Genomic DNA, 17,456 nt, shown 5'->3' on the forward strand with positions numbered 1-17,456 from the left:
CTTGTCTAAAGCAAACTGTGGGCTTTCTTGTGCATAATCTTTAGAAGAGGGGCAGCAGCTACGCAGACCAATTTCATGCAGTGTGCGGCGTATGGTCTGAGCAATGACAGGCTGACCTCCCACCCCCCCCCCCCCCCCCGTTCAACCTCTGCAGCAATGCTGGCAGCACTCATGCTCCTATTTCCCAAAGACAACCTCTGGATATGATGCTGAGCACTCAACTGCTTCGTTTTTTTTTTTCCAGATCCTTTGCCAGTTCTTTCCCATGAGGGGCCATGTTGAACTTCCAGTGACCAGTATGAGAGAGTGAGAGCGATAACACCAAATTTAACACACCTGCTCCTTATTCACACCTGAGACCTTGTAACACTAAGGGCCGGTTCACACTGCGGGCGATGCGAGGCGACACCGACTTGCCTCGCCGCGACCTGCCGCGACCTCAGCGGCGACTTGCAAATGACTTCTGTATAGAAGTCAATGCAAGTCGCCCCGAGGTCGCCCAAAAGTAGTACAGGAACCTTTTTTCTGAGTCGGAGCGACTCGAGTCGCTCCTCTCAGAACGGTTCCATTGTACAGAACGGGGGCGACTTGTCAGATCGCGGCGAGGCAAGTCGTGTCGCCTCGCATCGCCCGCAGTGTGAACCGGCCCTAACGAGTCACATGAAATTGGGGAGGGAAAATTGGGCCCAATTTGGACGTTTTCACTTAGGGGTGTACTCACTTTTGTTGCCAGCGGTTTAGACATTAATGGCTGTGTGTTGAGTTATTTTGAGGGGACAGCAAATTTACACTGTTATACAAGCTGTACACTCACTACTTTACATTGTAGCAAAGTGTCATTTCTTCAGTGTTGTCACATGAAAAGATATAAAATATTTACAAAAATGTGAGGGGTGTACTCACTTTTATATACATACACGACAGGGGTTATAACCCTTCCTCAACGGAATTGGGGGAAAAAATAGCCTTTTCTATCTTTTTTTTTTTTTTTTTTTTTTTTTCCCTTATGGTAATTGTCACCAGAATAGGGATAGTTGGTAAATCTACCAAACGTGTCACTTGTTCCTGTGAGAACGTTGTATGAAATAAGTTGGATGTGAATTCATAGGGCTGCGAATCTCTTTGCTTGAAAGGAGTGGAAAATGACTGATGTAATGTTTGGTTTAGATATCTGATAGAACAAGAAGAGGTAATGTAAATGGACTTTGTGTGAAATCATTCCTAGAATATGTTTACATGATCGGTGTGGGGTTTTCCCTGTGTCACCTGTCATTCAAAATGACCTGATTGCTGTGCAGCATGGAGACGAAAGCATAAAATAGAATTCATCTGTCATATGAAATTGAAGTGTGCTCTAAAAAGTGCAGAAAGGTAGATGGACACAATGGGGTTTATTTACTGGAGGCAAATCCACTTTGTAGTACAAGTGCACTTGGAAGTAAAGTCGCTGTAGATCCGAGGGGGACATGCAAGGAAAATAAAAAAAACAGCATTTTAGCTTGCACATGATTGTATGATAAAATCAGCAGAGCTTCCCCTTATTTCAGGTCTTCTAAAACTGTTGGATCTCAAATTCTAGAGATCATACACGCTCAAACCAGAAACAGGTGACAGAGAATGGCTCGGGTCCCAGACGATGCCTTGTATGGAGAAACGCGTTGGGTGGAGCAGCAAGCCTTGATGTCATCGCGTATCAGCCTGCTGCCTTGAGCTGTGGCTGTGTGATTTACACTTTGTACCGTGATTTTGGATGCACGTGCTATATTCTATTTTAAATAAAATCTTTGGAATTACTACACCATGAAGCTTCTTCCTTCCATCCTATGAGATGCCACGATGCTGGAGATTACCTGGAGAAGGTGGTTTTTGTGTCTCTGAGATTTCCATGTCACTAGACAGCCTGCTGTATGAGATCTTTCTCCATGATCAGCCCGAGGAAGAGCGTCCCCTGTTGGCCGTTTCTGGTGTGAGCGTGTATGATCTTTAGAATTTGAGATCTAACCGTTCTGGTAAGCGGCGCTGGTTTATCTTTGTATGAACAGGAGCTCCAGGTAAACATATTGGGGTTGATTTACTAAAACGCAAGAGTGCAGAATCTGGTGCAGCTGTGCCATCATGGTAGCCAATCAGCTTCTCACTTCAGCTTGTTCACTTAAGCTTTGACAAAATAACAAACGAAGCTGATTGATTTCTATGCAGAGCTCCACCAGATTTTGCAATCTCTAGTTTTAGTAAATCAACCCCATTGTGTCCATCTACCTTTCTGCACTTTTTTGGAGCACTTTATGGACTTTTTTTTTTTTTTTTGCCTTTTTTCAGTATTTGATTATTGCACAGATCAATTTTATCCTTTTATATTAAAGGAGAAGTCTAGGCTGGGCTTCTCCTATGGGTCACAGAAGTGCAATTCATTTTGCGTTCCTGTGACTCGTTTTCAGTGGCAAGTGGTCTGAAGTCCGCTCTCTGCTGCCATCACCAGGATCAATTGAGGCAGCGCATCATCCCGACTTAGGAAGTCTGAATCCGCCAGGTGCCTGGACTGATGGCTGTCTTAGCCTCTCTGTGAGCTGCTGAGACAGCCGCTCCCCACCCCTCCACAGCTCAGCGCTCCAATGAGTGTGGAGGATCAGAGCAGGAGAGATGCTGACTGACAGTCTATCGCTCTCTGCTGGAGTAAGTGAGAGAACCGATCCATCAGCGGTGTTCGCTGGCTCGTTTCTCAGTGCAGAGACGGGGGACAGATGCAGCATTGGTCTGATGCTGCATCCATCTAGCTAAGTATCAATCTGCAAAAAAAAAACCATACTTCTCTTTTAAAGAGGAAGTAAACTCTGATGGGTTTTACATCCTCTTTTACTCGCTGCAAAGCCTGCAAATGAAAAGCATAATGGGCTAGTATGCATCGCATACGAGCCCATTAGGTGCCACTTACCTGCAAAAGAATCCAGTGATGTCCCCTGTGTGGGCAGCGTCCATCTTCTGGTCCCTCTTCCTTTCCGGGCTGCGCACTCCGTGATTCGCCGGAGCCACGTGACGTCACTCCTGCACATGTGCACAGGAGCCACGATTAATGGCACCGGCTAGGGAAGAAACGGCACTTGGTTTTGTTTCTTCCCCGCGCATGCGCCGTTGGAATTTTCGGCGGACTAAAGGTGAAATATCTCCTAAACGGTGCACATGCAGGAAATATTTCCACTACCTATGGGTAAGCCTTATTCTGGCAGGAGTAATTTAATATGACAAGATTTTATTTATTACTGCAAAATCTTTATCCCAAAGGGGGGGGGGTGGGGACACATGTGCTGTAACTGATTTATAAATTGTGTGCTGGAGCTTGGCTTCAATTTGTTAGTGTATCTAAATCTGCTAATACCATTTAATACTATACTCCCTCCCCCCAAGACTGACCATGGTGCTGTCTGCTGTGCCTCCTGTTTCCATTCCTTCAGAGTCATTAAGGCTCCTGTCACACTTGTGTGACTTGTCCTGTAACTTGGGACTGCAAAGTCACATGACAAGTTGTACCCCATGATTTCCAATGAGTACCATTCATATCTGTGCTACTTCAAAGTAGTCCATGCACTACTTTGGTCTGACTTTGATGCGACTTGAGGTCTATAGACCTCAACATTACACAGACATTGCTTCAAGTTGCGGAAAAATCACGTGACTTTCAGGTCACACAAGTGTGGAAGGAGCCTAATACAAGAGGGGTGTTACTGGCCAGATCACCAAGTGAAAAATGGGGGGGGGGGGGGGGGGCTGAAGAAAAGAAAACAAATGCAGCCACCACATCTGATTGGCAAGATGCAATGTAATACATTTTAGGTTTTGTACTTAATAACGGTTTAAGATCTCGTGCTCATGGAGGTTGCTTTATACAGGCACTGAGTGTTTTACTTTTCAGCTTGTAAAAGCCCCTCTATGAAAGCCCATATGTCTATACACACATAGGCATTTACAGGTGTATTAGGAGAGGAGTATTTACAGGCAGTATAATAAACTGACCAAAGGCATGTTCTTCAGAGGAGCTTAACCACTTCCTTACTGGGCACTTAAACCCCCTTCCTGCCCAGACCAATTTTTAGCTTTCAGCTCTGTCACTCTTTGAATGACAATTGATCGTTAATGCTACAGTTTACCCAAATGAAATTTTTATAATTTTTTTTCACAGATAGAGCTTTCTTTTGGTAGTATTTAATTGCTGCTGGGTTTTTTATTTTTTGCTAAATAAAACAAAAAGGACCAAAAAAAATTGTGAAAAAGAAAAAAAAAAACAGTTTCATAGTTTGTTATAAAATTTTGAAAACGGGTAATTTTTTCTCTTTCACCGATGTGCACTGATGGGCAGTGATAGGCACTGATAGTTGGCACTAAAGGGCACTGATGGGTGGCACTGGCAGGTGATTGGTGGCATTGTGGGCACTGGTATGTAGCACTGTGGGTACTGGTAGGTGGCACAGTGGACACAGGCAGCTGACACTGGTGGGCACAGCTGCGGCTTTCTGAGTGAGGGACCGATGTACCTCTGACAGAAGTCGGTGATCAGCTTTTTTTTCTTTTTCCCCCCCACATGCTGATGGTGTGAGGGAAAATAAAATGCTGATTACTGAGCTTCTGTTTAGATCACGTGATCAGCTGTCATTGGCTGACAGCTGATCACGTGGTAAGGGGCCAAGATTATTACTACTATTATTATTCAGGATTTATATAGCGCCAGCGCAGCGCTTTACAATATAAACCGGAGACAATACAGTTACAATACAATAAAATACAAGAGGATTAAGAGGGCCCTGCTCAGACGAGCTTACAATCTAATAGGAATCGACCCCTTACTCAGATCTGTGATCAGCCGAGTCTCAGCCTCTGTGATCACAGACTGCACTTGCTCAGGAGGATGTCCAGGGACGCCCTCCTGGCAATTAAGGCCGGCGCTGCAGCCGTCTTTCAGCTATAGCGCGGGCATCAAGTAGTTGGAGGAGCTCCGGGCTCCCTACCAAAAAAAGTGAGCAGCTACAAATCCTATAGAGGCCTTTTTTAATATAAGGACACTTACCTGTCCCTGAATCCAGTGTTGTCCTCACCCAAGCCAATTCCTCAGTTGGCTTTGGCTGCATAGGCTGGCATCTTCACCAAGGGAAACTGGCAGTGAAGCCAGGCTTTCAACTACGCATGCTCGAGTCACGCTGTGCTTTACGATTTGGTCCCGCAGTCTTCTGGGACCTGTGGTGTGTCCCAGAAGGCTGCGGTGGAAGGAGGAGGCCAAACCTCCTCTCGAATCACTGCAGAAATCTGACCAGAAGTGGGGAAGAGAGGGTACCTGTCATTCCTCTACCCCCCCACCAAGAAGAGAGCCAATGTGTGTGATGCTGGATGAAGTTTTCCTTTTTTAGTGTGGTTTTTTTTTTTTTTTTTTTTTCTGCTCTTAAAAAAACTAAAAAAACTAAACTAAACGCTACACCCATAAAAATGTATGCATGTAAATACATTCCAGTGGCCAGAATAATAATAATTATTCAGAATAATATTCTGACTAGTAGAACGCATAAGCACATGTGCAATGTGCAGCCTTTATTGACTTTTTTTTTTTATTTATTTATTCTTTATACCATGATTTCCTCCCAGCAGTTCTGGAATTCAGAGGGGCTTTTTCAGGGCGTATGATCTGCAATTGAGGACTTACTGCTTTTCTAATTTTTCACTTGAAAAAATATTCCTCATTTCAGTTTTCATTGATTCCATCAACTTTGTCACTGAACTCAAATGACCATTCAGAGCCAATGGGGAAAGTATGCTGCATGCAGAATATTGCTGACACAGCAATTCTAGGTAATGTGCTGAGTATGCTCTTCTGTAAACGAGTATTAACACCGCAAAGCACACACAAAAAAAAATTAAATAAAATTAGGAGATTTTATTTTATTTTTTTGCTGCCGTTTACTACCTGCTTACAGAGCAGGTGGTGGAGTCTGCAGGGGGTATGTCAGCAGGAGGCAGAGACACAGCAGTACACTGACTTTCCCAGTGAAGAGCTGTGTAGGGGGCGTTTCAGCAGAAGCCTGATCATTGGAGTACAGCGGTTTGTGCAGGAGAGCTGAAGCAGTATAATGATGGCGGCTGGTCGGCAAGAGGTTAATATAGACCGCATTTTTTTTTTCAACTGTGATTTTATTTATTTATATATATATATATATATATATATATATATATATATATATATATATACATTTTTTGCAGAACTGCTTCAAACTTCATTGTACTACCCATCACACCACTCTATACATTGTGCTTTATATTCTATACACCAGGGTAGAGCTATATTGTGAAAGATAATGTTACACCGAGTAAAGTGATATCCAACATGTCAGGCTTCATTATTGCGCCCGCTCGTGGAATCTCCATAGACCACGTTTAAAATGTCTACAAGTTACCAGTTTTGAGTTGGGTCTAGTGCTAGAATTATTGCTCTCGCTCTAGCGAGCGGCGATACCTCACATGTGTGGTTTGAACACCGTTTTCATATGCTGGCGTGACTTGCGTTTGCTTCTGCGCGTGCTTTGGCCTTTTAAAAAAAAATAAAAATTTGGGTCACTTTCATTCCTATTACAAGGACTACAAACATCCCTTGTAATGGAAAAAAAGCATAATGGGGCCTCTTAAATTAGATCTGGGGTCAAAAAGACCTAGTCTCTCACGTTTACACTTAAAGAGGAAGTAAACCCTGATGAGTTTACTTCCTCTTACATTCCCTGTAAAGGCAAAGCATAATGGACTACTATACATCGCATAGTAGCCCATTATGTGTCACTTACCTGACACAGGAGCCAGCGAAGTCTCCGCTGTCCCCTGTAGTCCGCCGCATCCATCTTGTTGGTGGGGTCTCGCAGCTCCGCCGCTGTCATTCGGCGATGATGTCACGGGAGTCGACACGCACGGCAGCTCCATTCTTGGAAATGCCGCGCTCAGTGCGCCTGCGCGTCGCTGTATACGGCGCATGCGCCGTAGACAGCGGTGCCCGTTTTCGGGCAAATATCTCCTAAACCATAAGGGATAGGAGATATTGCTTGGACCTACAGGTAAGCCTTAATCTAGGCTTACCTGTAGGTCAAAGTGGTTTGTAAGGGTTTACAACCACTTTAAATGCAATAAAACATAAAATAATGTCTTCTTTTCTTTTTGCAAAAAAAAAAAAATTAAAAAATTTCTACTTTAAGATCATTGTGTGAAAGTGACGTTTTGATGTCACTTCCGTCATCCAGAGGTGTGGAGCGGGGGCATTTTTTCCTCACTCGGCATCCAGCCACACAGGGGAAAGGACACGATTATTATAAAAAAGTTTTTTTTTTTTTTTTTTTTATCATCCATCTACACTCAGTACCTCATAATGACAAAGTGACAACAGAATCTTAGGAATGTCTGTGCATTTATTAAAGTCTTTTTAGGTATGACGCCATAAGCTTGGCAAACCTGGATTGGGGGATTTTCCGACATTCTTCTTGGCAAATCCTCTCAAGGTCAGTCAGGTTGGATGGGGGTTGTCGGTGGACAGCCATTTTCAGGTCTCTCCAGAGATGTTCAGTCAGGGCTCTGGCTGGGCCACTCTAGGCCATTCAGAGTTGTCCCTAAGCCACTCTTGTGTTGTCTTGGCTGTGTGCTTGGGATGGTTGTCATGTTGGAAGGTGCACCTTCGGCCCAGTTTGAGGACCGGAGCGCTTTGTAACAGGTTTATTTTAGAATATCTGTGGGCTTTGCTCCATTCATCTTTCATCTTTCACCTTAACCCTGACCAGTCTTCCCAATCTATGCTGCTGATATACACCCCCGCAGAATGATGCCACCACCATGCTTCACTGTTGGGATGGTATTGGGCAGGTAATGAGTTTCCTGGTTTCCTCCAGACTTAGTTTAGAATTGAGGCCAAACGGTTCAATCTTGGTTTCATCAGACTAGAGAATCTTGTTCCTCACAATCTGAAAGTCCTTTCTGTGCAAACTCCAAGCAGGCTTTCAAGAGGAAGTAAATTCCATCTTTGAATTTTACTTATAGGTAAGCCTATAATCGGGCTTATCTATAGGTAGTGTAAATCACTCCTAAACATGCAACGTTTAGAAGATATTTACATTACATGCAGCCATTGGTGCAGGCGTGTTGAAGGAGCGGCCGCCTGTGCTATGACCATCATCGCAGCTCCGGCCAGTAACCGAGCCCGAGTCTGCGAACCTGGAAGAAAGACGGGTGAAGATGGAAGCTGCCTCTAGCGATGGCATCGCCGGAAGGCTTCATTTTCAGGTAAGTTTCACATTTTGTGCTAGTATACAATGCATACTAGCACAATATGCTTTTGCCTTGCAGGGAAGAATAAAAAAGCATCCAGCGGTTTACAAGCACTTTTTTATGTGTTTTGCACCAAGGAGAGGCTTCTGTCTAGCTCCAGATTGGTGGAGGGCTGCAGTGATGGTTGACCTTCTGGAACCTTTGTCCCATCTCCATACAGGATCACTGAAGCTCAGTCAGAGTGACCATCAGGGTTCTTGGTCACCTATTACTAAGGCCCTTCTCTTCCGATCACTCAGTTTGGCCAGTTGACCAGCTCTTGGAAGTGTCCTGGCTGTGCCAAACTTATTCCATTTGAGAATTATGGAGGCCACTGTGATCTTCAGAATCTTCAGTGCAGCAGAAATCATTGTTTTGTAGCCCTCCCTAGATCTGTGCCGTGCAATAAAACTGTCTCCTGAGCTCTCCAGGCACTTCCTTTTGACCTCTTGGCTTTTGTTCTGATACAGCATGCATTATCCACTCTGGGGCCTTTTACAAAGACGTGTGCCTTTCCAAATCCATTTCCAATGAAATTACATTTACCACAGGTGGACTCCAATTAAGGTGTAGCAACATCTCGGCATGATCTAGAGAAATGGGAGGCACCTTTGTGTTGCAACCAAAGGGTCTGAATACTTATGCAAATGTGATATTTCATTTTTAATAGATTCATACGATTCTAAAATTCGGTTTTCCCGTTGTCATTATTATGGGGTACTACTGTACATTGAGGAAAAAAAATGAATGTATTGGACTGCAACATAACAAAATTGAAAAAGATGGAGATCTGAAAGTATTTATTTTTTGATTGAAGTGTGTGCTTTATATATATATGTATATGTGTGTGTGTGTGTGTGTGTGTGTATATATATATATATATATATATATATATATATATATATATATATATATATATATATATATATATATATATATATATATATATATATATATATATATATATATATATATATCTATATATATATCTATATATATATATATCTATTTGTGTGTGTATGTATATAATGTATGTGCGTGTGTATATTATACACATAGATGCTCACAGTTAAAAGGATGCGGTCTATATTAACCTCCAGCCGCCATGATTATACTGCGGTAGGTCAGCTCTCCTGCGCAAACCACTGTAGGTGTCCGCCAGCGACCCTCGATTGTGGTGTACAGAGGCACAAGGGGGAACTGCCTATGTAAACAATGCAATTCACCGTTCCGCCTAGTAAGATATCAAAGATCTTCTGTTCCCAGTCATCAGTAACGGCGAACTGTCATGTCCTAGGTAGCCCATCCCCACTACAGTTAGAACACACCTAGGGAACACATTTAACCCCTTGATTGCCCCCTAGTGTATTTAAAATAAAATAAAAACATATTATTTTTTTTCTTTGCATTCTATTTGGGTGCAAACCTTGCTTATACTCCAGTGATCAGGCTTCTGCTGAAATGCCCCCTACACAGCTGTTCACTGGGAAAATCAGTGTACTGCTGTGTCTCTGACTCCTGCTGACATACCCCCTGCAGACTCCACCACCTGCTCTGTAAGCAGGTAGTAAACGGCAGCAAAAAATAAAAAATTGGGACTTGGGCAGTTTAGGTCATAATAAGCCAATATGCACCACATAGAATATTATGACAGACTTACCTGAAAATTAAGCCCCCCCGTGGCGCGCTGTTACCACTGTAGGTGCTTCCACCTTCACCCGGTCTTCTGTTTGGGTTCATAGGCTTTGGCCATATGAATGGCTGAGCCGCAATGACGTCGTGTGTGCGTGCGTGTGTGTGTGCGTGTGTGCGTGCGTGCGTGCGTGTGTGTGTGAGTCAGAACAGCACAGTGCATTCAGAGCCCAGTACGCATGCGTGTGGGATGTCACTGGCCGCTTCTGAAGTAAATATCTCCTAAACCAGGTATATGCAATTAGCGGACCTCCAGCTGCTGCAGAACTACGAGTCCCATGAGGCATAGCAAGACTCTTACAGCCACAACCATGACACCCAAAGGCAGAGGGATGATGGGACTTGTAGTTTTGCAACAGCTGGAGGTCCGCTAATTGCATATCCCTGTCCTAAACAATGCACATTTCTGAGATATTTACTGTACCTATAGGTAAGCCTTATTATAGGTCAAGATCAACAAAGGGAGCTTACCCCTACTTTAAGCAGCTGAAAACTGAGGTCTTGTAATCACATTAAAAAAAAAAGAACAAGGGTATTTTATTTCTACATACCGTGTGTGTGCATAAAATATCTAGATCTCCATCTACGCTCAAGATCTTTTTCTGTATAAAAATGTAATCTAAATGCTCTTGTTTTTGTAGAATGGAAAACTATCTGCTGAAGTTGAGCCATTCATCCCTCAGAAGAAGGGGACAGAAGCCCTTACAATTCCAATGTCTTTATCGGGCGATGGTGGAAGCGTCGGTGGACTTGAACCCACACCTATTCCAAGCTATCTTATAACCTGTTACCCATTTGTTCAAGAGAACCAGTCCAATAGGTAATTTACATGCCTTCATTTAGTTCATAAAGTAAATTCAAATGCTTTGTGTTCTGATTTCAGCAGATGGAAATATGGACCTGGGACTTGTTTATCTTGCCTTCCTATGTCACCTGAAGTACTGTATCTGGGAGTTGACGATGTGTGAACTTTGCTTTCTGGATTGAGCAGAGATTATATTAATGCTTTTTTTAGTTTACAGTCAGTTGTATTTGCTTAGTCATAGTAACATGAATAAAGTGTATATTGAAGGTCAAGCTCCATCTCTTCCTTTAGTCGTTGCTTAATTCTGGTGCCATATTTAGAGGAAAGTCTGTCACAGTATTTTCCAACAGTGGATGGGATTGTGTACACTAAAGGAAGGGATGGATTAACTCCAAGCGGAAAGGGAATACATGTGATTTAGTGAGAATAATCACATGACTTTTTTTTTTTCCTCCCCAGGACAGATAAGTCAAGCATCACGCTGATTAGTGTTTAATAATTTAGCATGTTTCACATTTCTGATGCTTGGCTTGCCTCATTTACCATTAAGAATACTTTAGATTAGGGGTCTCCAAATGGCGGCCCTGGGGCAGGATGTGACCCTTTGCTTGGCTTTATCCGACCCTTGGGGCACTATTCCATCCACTGACACCAACAACAGGGAATCATTTTTATTGCTGACACCATCAAAAGGACACAATTCCTTCCATTGACCCTAAAAATGGGGCACTAGTCCTCCCACTGACACAAGATACGTTATCGCTTATTCCCACTGGACACCTGGACATTTTCTACTCCCAATGGCCATAGTCTGGCCACCCTAAAGTCGGAAGGAAAGCAGACTGGCCCTTTGTTTAGAAATCCTTCTGTATTTAGCTGTATGGCAATTGTACTGTCTCCCTGTATATTGTTAAGTGCTGAGAAAACTGTTGGCGCTATATAAATCGTGCATAATAATAATATCTAAATTTAGATGTACACATTATTTTATTTTGCTCCACCCAGATCATTAATCCAAAATTACAATTTTCTCCCTCTTCTTTGAATTAGTATAAATTAGTATGTATATGTTTAATCTGGATTCCTAATGCTCATATGTGGACACAAAAATAACATGGATCTTGCCACACTGTGCAAGAAAACCTGCTTACAGTAACAAGATGTAAAAGCCATGTCATGGAGGGAAAGGAGACATTAGAAAAATAGTCCTACAGGGATACACGTTGTACACCCGTGTAGCTCTAAATCTGATGAGGCTGACAATAAAATGATTGCAAAGATTTTATATTATATATATATATATATATATATATATAATATAAATATAAAATCTTTGCAATCATTTTATTGTCAGCCTCATCAGATTTAGAGCTACACGGGTGTACAACGTGTATCCCTGTAGGACTATTTTTCTAATGTCTCCTTTCCCTCCATGACATGGCTTTTACAACTTGTTACTGTGTGTGTGTGTGTGTGTGTGTGTGTGTGTGTGTGTGTGTGTGTGTATGTATATGTATGTATATGTATGTATATATATATATATATATATATATATATATATATATATATATATATATATATATATATATATAATGTGTGTGTGTATATGTATATATATGTAAACATGTCATACCTACCTGCTCTGTGTAATGGTTTTGCAAAGAGCAGCCCCAATCCCTTTCTTCTGAGGTCCACCAACAACACTCCTGGCTCCTCCCTCCGCTGAGTGCCCCGATAGCAAGCCACTTGCTATGGGGGCACGCCTGCATGCTCACTCCAGAGCTCACCCCCATGTGTTCATAGATGGACAGAGCGTGGTTTGGCCACCCTGCGCTCCCTCCTCACTAGCTGTGATTGACTGTAGCGGCAGCCAATGAACAATGGGCCTGGTAATTCCTGAGACCTCCATGGTTGGCTTCATTTAGGATCTGTGCCCATTTGACAATGCGAGGAGGAGTAGCTTATTTCCAGTGGTGAGAAATGGCAACTGGAGCTTCTAGTAGGCACATTTGCAGGATGCCGTAAACTTTTTTTTTCTTCTTACTGTCCAACATGAATAAAATATCTTCCCTTTTTTACATAAAAGGGTTATGTTGTATAACTAAGACTTGAGTTTGTAACCTGTATTGTGTTGTAGACATTATTGCATTGCATGTTCTTATTTATTTTTTTTGCTGATTTTACTCTCTTCTATTCAGGCGATAAATACAGAAAAATGAATTGTGATTTGGTCTTTAAATTGTATGTTCTTAGTTTTGTATATGGTGGGGAAGGTGTTTACTGCTGTCTGATGTTCTGTTAAAGAGGTTTCTTCTCGTTTTCCTGTTCTACTAACAATATTTTACTAGGTGCAAATTGAGGCTTACTCTGCCAGGAGGAGATCAAAATAAACACAATGCTTCCACTTTTTTTACATTTGAAAGTGATGTGACTTCATGGCCCTTCCTCTGAGTACAGAGCCTGGAACAAACTGTAGCAGTTTTGTCCAGTGTCTCCCAGCAGCAATAGATCATTGCGGCTACAGTGATCTTTTGCTGGTAAATTTCAGCCCACAGTAGCTTACTAGTTCTGTTCCACTTTAATGGATAAAAAACAAAAAAAAGCTGATAAAGAAAGAGACAAAGTAATGGCCCTACTTTGTGTATCCTAAGATTCCTAGTAGCCTGGTTGTTATAGTGCTCCAATTGCTTTTATACTTTGAGTAACAAGTATTAAGATAAATACTTCTGATAATTTCTTTGACTGCGTACTTCTGAGTTATAGTCTCAGGAAATATTGAAGACAATTTATCAACCATGCAACTAGTAATAGTAAAAATATAAATTTTGTGAGCATTTGCAGCTACTGTAATTCTCTTACCAAATAGAATGCCCAGCTATCCGTTAAGCTTTATAAATTGGTGTGATTTGAGGGAACATTGGAATCACATGAGAGCAGTCATCTGACCATTGCGTGCGTATGTACAGATTATTATTTTTTTTTTTTTTAATAAGCTACAGAGATGTGCAAAGTAAGTACTGAAAAGCGGTAGTGTATATCCACTGTGTGGCAGTCGGTAAAAATCTTTTATTTATCTGCATAATCTAAACTAGCAAAATTTCAACTGCTTTACTTTTTGCATTTCTTTTTAAGATAAGCCTGTTAACTTTATGGCTTTTAGCTAACTAGCTTTTGGCATTCCTGATTAAAAGTGGCCTACGCGCAGTTCCTTATTTTGCAGTCTTGTAAAAACAAATCTGATTTGGCAGAAACCGTCAAATTTGTCACACCAAATCAGGGTGTCAAACTAAATTACATAGTGGGCTGCATCAGTAGTATGGTTGCCCTCGAAGGGCCGGTTGTATCTTGGGTGGGGCTGCGGACAGCGTGCGGGGTTCAGGAGTCCGCTGCGGACAGAGTGCCCCCACCCCCCCAACCTTCCTTGCATCTGTCTCCTACCTGGCCTGGCTCTAGTACCTCCCTGTGTAGACAGGTCTGCCTCTCCTTGCAGTGAGATAGTTCTGTCTCAGATTCTGGAGATCTGTACCCGCCATGCCAACCACCCCCAGAAAACTTTGTTTACAAGTGATGGCGGGGAGCGGAGGGTGAGAGCAGAAGGTGGCGGAGATGATTTCTGCCACGTTTCGGCTGCAAAACTTGGTGCGAGGGCCACATGACAAGGCTTTACTTTGTTACTACTTATTCTACACCCCATAGCAATAATACTTTGCAAGCTAGTTACAGGCAATGGAAGAAAGCAAAATGGCAACTGACTGTCCATAGTAACCGCTCAGGCTTTATATTTTATTTACTGGTAAACTAACATGGAGATTGATAACTTTTGGCAATATTTCTACTTTTGTCATTTCTTTTCTTTTTTTGTATGTAATGCAATTTATTTATTTATTTTGCGACTTATGCTAGAGCTTCATATTGGTTGGCTGTCTTTCCCTACCAAATATGTCCAGGTATTTAGTTATCGAAAAACTCGACAGAAAAATTTGTGGCTGTGATCTTTTATATTTAAACCTATTTTTACATCTTTAAATGCACATAAATATTGTTTGTTTTTTTACTTGCAGGCAAATTCCATTGTATATTAATGATCTAAGATGGCAACAGTCAAACTCAAACCCTCCTGGGCCTTATCTTGCATATCCTATTGTACCTGCTCAGCCACCTGTATCTACAGAATACATGTACTACCAGCTAATGCCTGCACCTTGTGCTCAAGTCATGGGATTTTACCATCCAATTCCTACTACTTACACCACACCTCTTCAGGCAACCAATGCCGTCAATGCAATTTCTGTCGACTGCAATGACCGGACAAACCAACAAACTCCGATCACTGTTTTATCGAACCAGCGAAGCAGAAATGCCTCCAGACCGCCCCTTATCCACAAAGTAAGTACTTGCCTTGATATCCAAGTACAAGTCTTTAAAGAGCACTGGTCTTAAATGGGCTTACACAAAATTCTGTCAGGGCGCCAACTGTCAGTACCTGAGGTGTCGTCCTACCCTTGATTCTTAGAGCCAAAGTTCAAGCTCAGACATATACATATATATATATTTTATTATAGAGAGAGAGATATATAATATATATATATATTTATTATAGAGAGAGAGAGAGAGAGATATATATAAAATATATAATATATATATATTTATTAGAGAGAGAGAGATATATAAAATATATAATATATATATATATATTTATTATAGAGAGAGAGAGAGATATTATATATATATATATATCTCATTTATTATACTGAAGGTAGTGAATACTCAGATCAAAATGTTGGTTCTTGGTATTGTTTGTTGCACAATATCAACATGACTGTTTATCAAATCAAAATTTTCTGTAAAAATGCTTTTAAATTCATTCTAGTGTAGACACACATGAAAAATTTCTATACTTTCTGTAAAATATGAAATATGTCAATTTTAAAATTGCATGTGCTCAGAAAAGCTCTAAGGTCAGGTGGGTAGGGGTGCACTTTGTTTGTTTGTGTTTTTTTTTTTTCCTTATAGAAGTGCTAGTGCTGCTCTCTGAAAGGCAATTCACATTCAGATCGTTTCAGAGCATTTGACAGGCATTGATGAGGTGTTGTATCGCCTGTTCACTGCCTGCTTTAATATCTTGAAGCCCACACTAGCGCACTTCAACTTTGTGCACATGATTAGGGGCACCCCCGTTTATATGATAATTCTAGTATATAATATGTAAATTGCTCTCTAAGCTTTCTTTGTAAAGATTAGAACATTTATTATAGATCTTGTACAATACTTTTGGCCCGTACACACAATCCGAAAATTGGGCGAAAAATACCGCTTTCAAAGCAATAGGATGATAATCTTATAGTTGGTACACAGCTTTCGAGAGTTGATCATGACAGGTCATCCGATCGGACAAGCACAAAAAAATTTCTTGCATGATACCAGATTGTACAGTTGTCGTCCGAAAATACAGTTTGTGTAGTGCCATCCAAAGTGGCTGGGTAATTCCTGGGCATATCAGAAAAGCAGAATAAAAGTAACTTTTGCTTTAAACTGCAACATTTGTACATAGCCTGCCACTTTTATTTATTATTCTGTCTTGTGTCCTGCCCCTATTTCACTGCAATGTGTCAGCCTGCAAAATCGCAGCAATAACACTGACTCTCCTTGAGCCGTTTCGCTTAATTGAGTCCTTTTACGTTCGACTTTGACCACATCATGTTTATTGACATTCATAACGTTGTAACCAGCCAGAAAGTCAGAATCTTGTCCAGCTGTTTTTTTTTTTAATTTTGATTTGCATTTGACTTAATTATTCATATCAGTTTTATATATACATATATTTTTTTTTTTTTTTTTTTAAGCCTCCGCAGCAAGGGGTGCCACAGATTAAATGCAAGAGGCCTCCAATGAAGAGTGTGGCGGTACAAAAGGAAACCTGTTCATCAGGCCCAGACAACCGGTCCAAAATTGTCCTCTTAGTGGATGCTTGTCAGCAAACAGGTGCATTATTATTATTATTATTATTATAATACCTTTTGAACTCTTACAAGTGTTTGTGCACATAATGTGAAAGTAAAAATATGATTTTTTTTTTATAACGTGTTTCCCCAAAAATAAGACCTACCCCGAAAATAAGACCTAGCGTTATTTTCCAGAAGGGCTGGAATATAAACCCTACCCCGAAAATAAGCCCTAGTTTTAAAATGCTTGTAAAATCCTATAATCCACTCTATTACAGTAGAATATAATGTACAATATGTGTGTTTCTGTAATTATAATTGTGGGGAAGAGAGCTCCGACGGGTCACAGAAGCACAGAGCGGCACTATAATGAAGGTATTTGGCACAATTATATTACAGAAACACACATTGTACATGATATAATATTGTAATAGAGTGGATTATAGGATTTTACAAGCATTTTAACTCTGTTCACATTGAGGATTCCTGTCGGGCAGGGAGAGAGGGGGAGAGAAGACGGCACATTACATGGTGAGACCTACCCCGAAAATAAGCCTTGTTTGTCTTTGACTGATAAAATTAATATAAGACCCGGGCTTATTTTTGGGGAAACATGGTACTTTAAATCCTTTTTATTAGAAGTAGCACTTTAGCAGTAACAATAGCACCTGGTAGCATTTACAAAGCCAGAGTTTGATTTAGGC

The 17,456-nt window shown here is 41.3% G+C and overlaps 1 protein-coding gene across 1 annotated transcript in view; it reads left to right on the forward strand.

Moving 5' to 3' along the window:
* Positions 1–17,456, forward strand: part of SECISBP2L (SECIS binding protein 2 like) — a 91,476-nt gene that overhangs the window by 26,705 nt on the left and 47,315 nt on the right. The window contains exons 2-4 of the mRNA XM_077469092.1: positions 10,647–10,825; positions 14,872–15,196; positions 16,654–16,792. Coding sequence (XP_077325218.1) covers positions 10,647–10,825; positions 14,872–15,196; positions 16,654–16,792 — 643 coding nt within the window. The remainder of the gene's footprint in view (positions 1–10,646; positions 10,826–14,871; positions 15,197–16,653; positions 16,793–17,456) is intronic.

The sequence above is a fragment of the Lithobates pipiens genome, unplaced genomic scaffold (genome assembly GCF_037356315.1).
Source record: "Lithobates pipiens isolate NorthernLeopardFrog02 unplaced genomic scaffold, aLitPip1_a1.2 Scaffold_8, whole genome shotgun sequence".
NCBI lineage: Eukaryota > Metazoa > Chordata > Amphibia > Anura > Ranidae > Lithobates > Lithobates pipiens.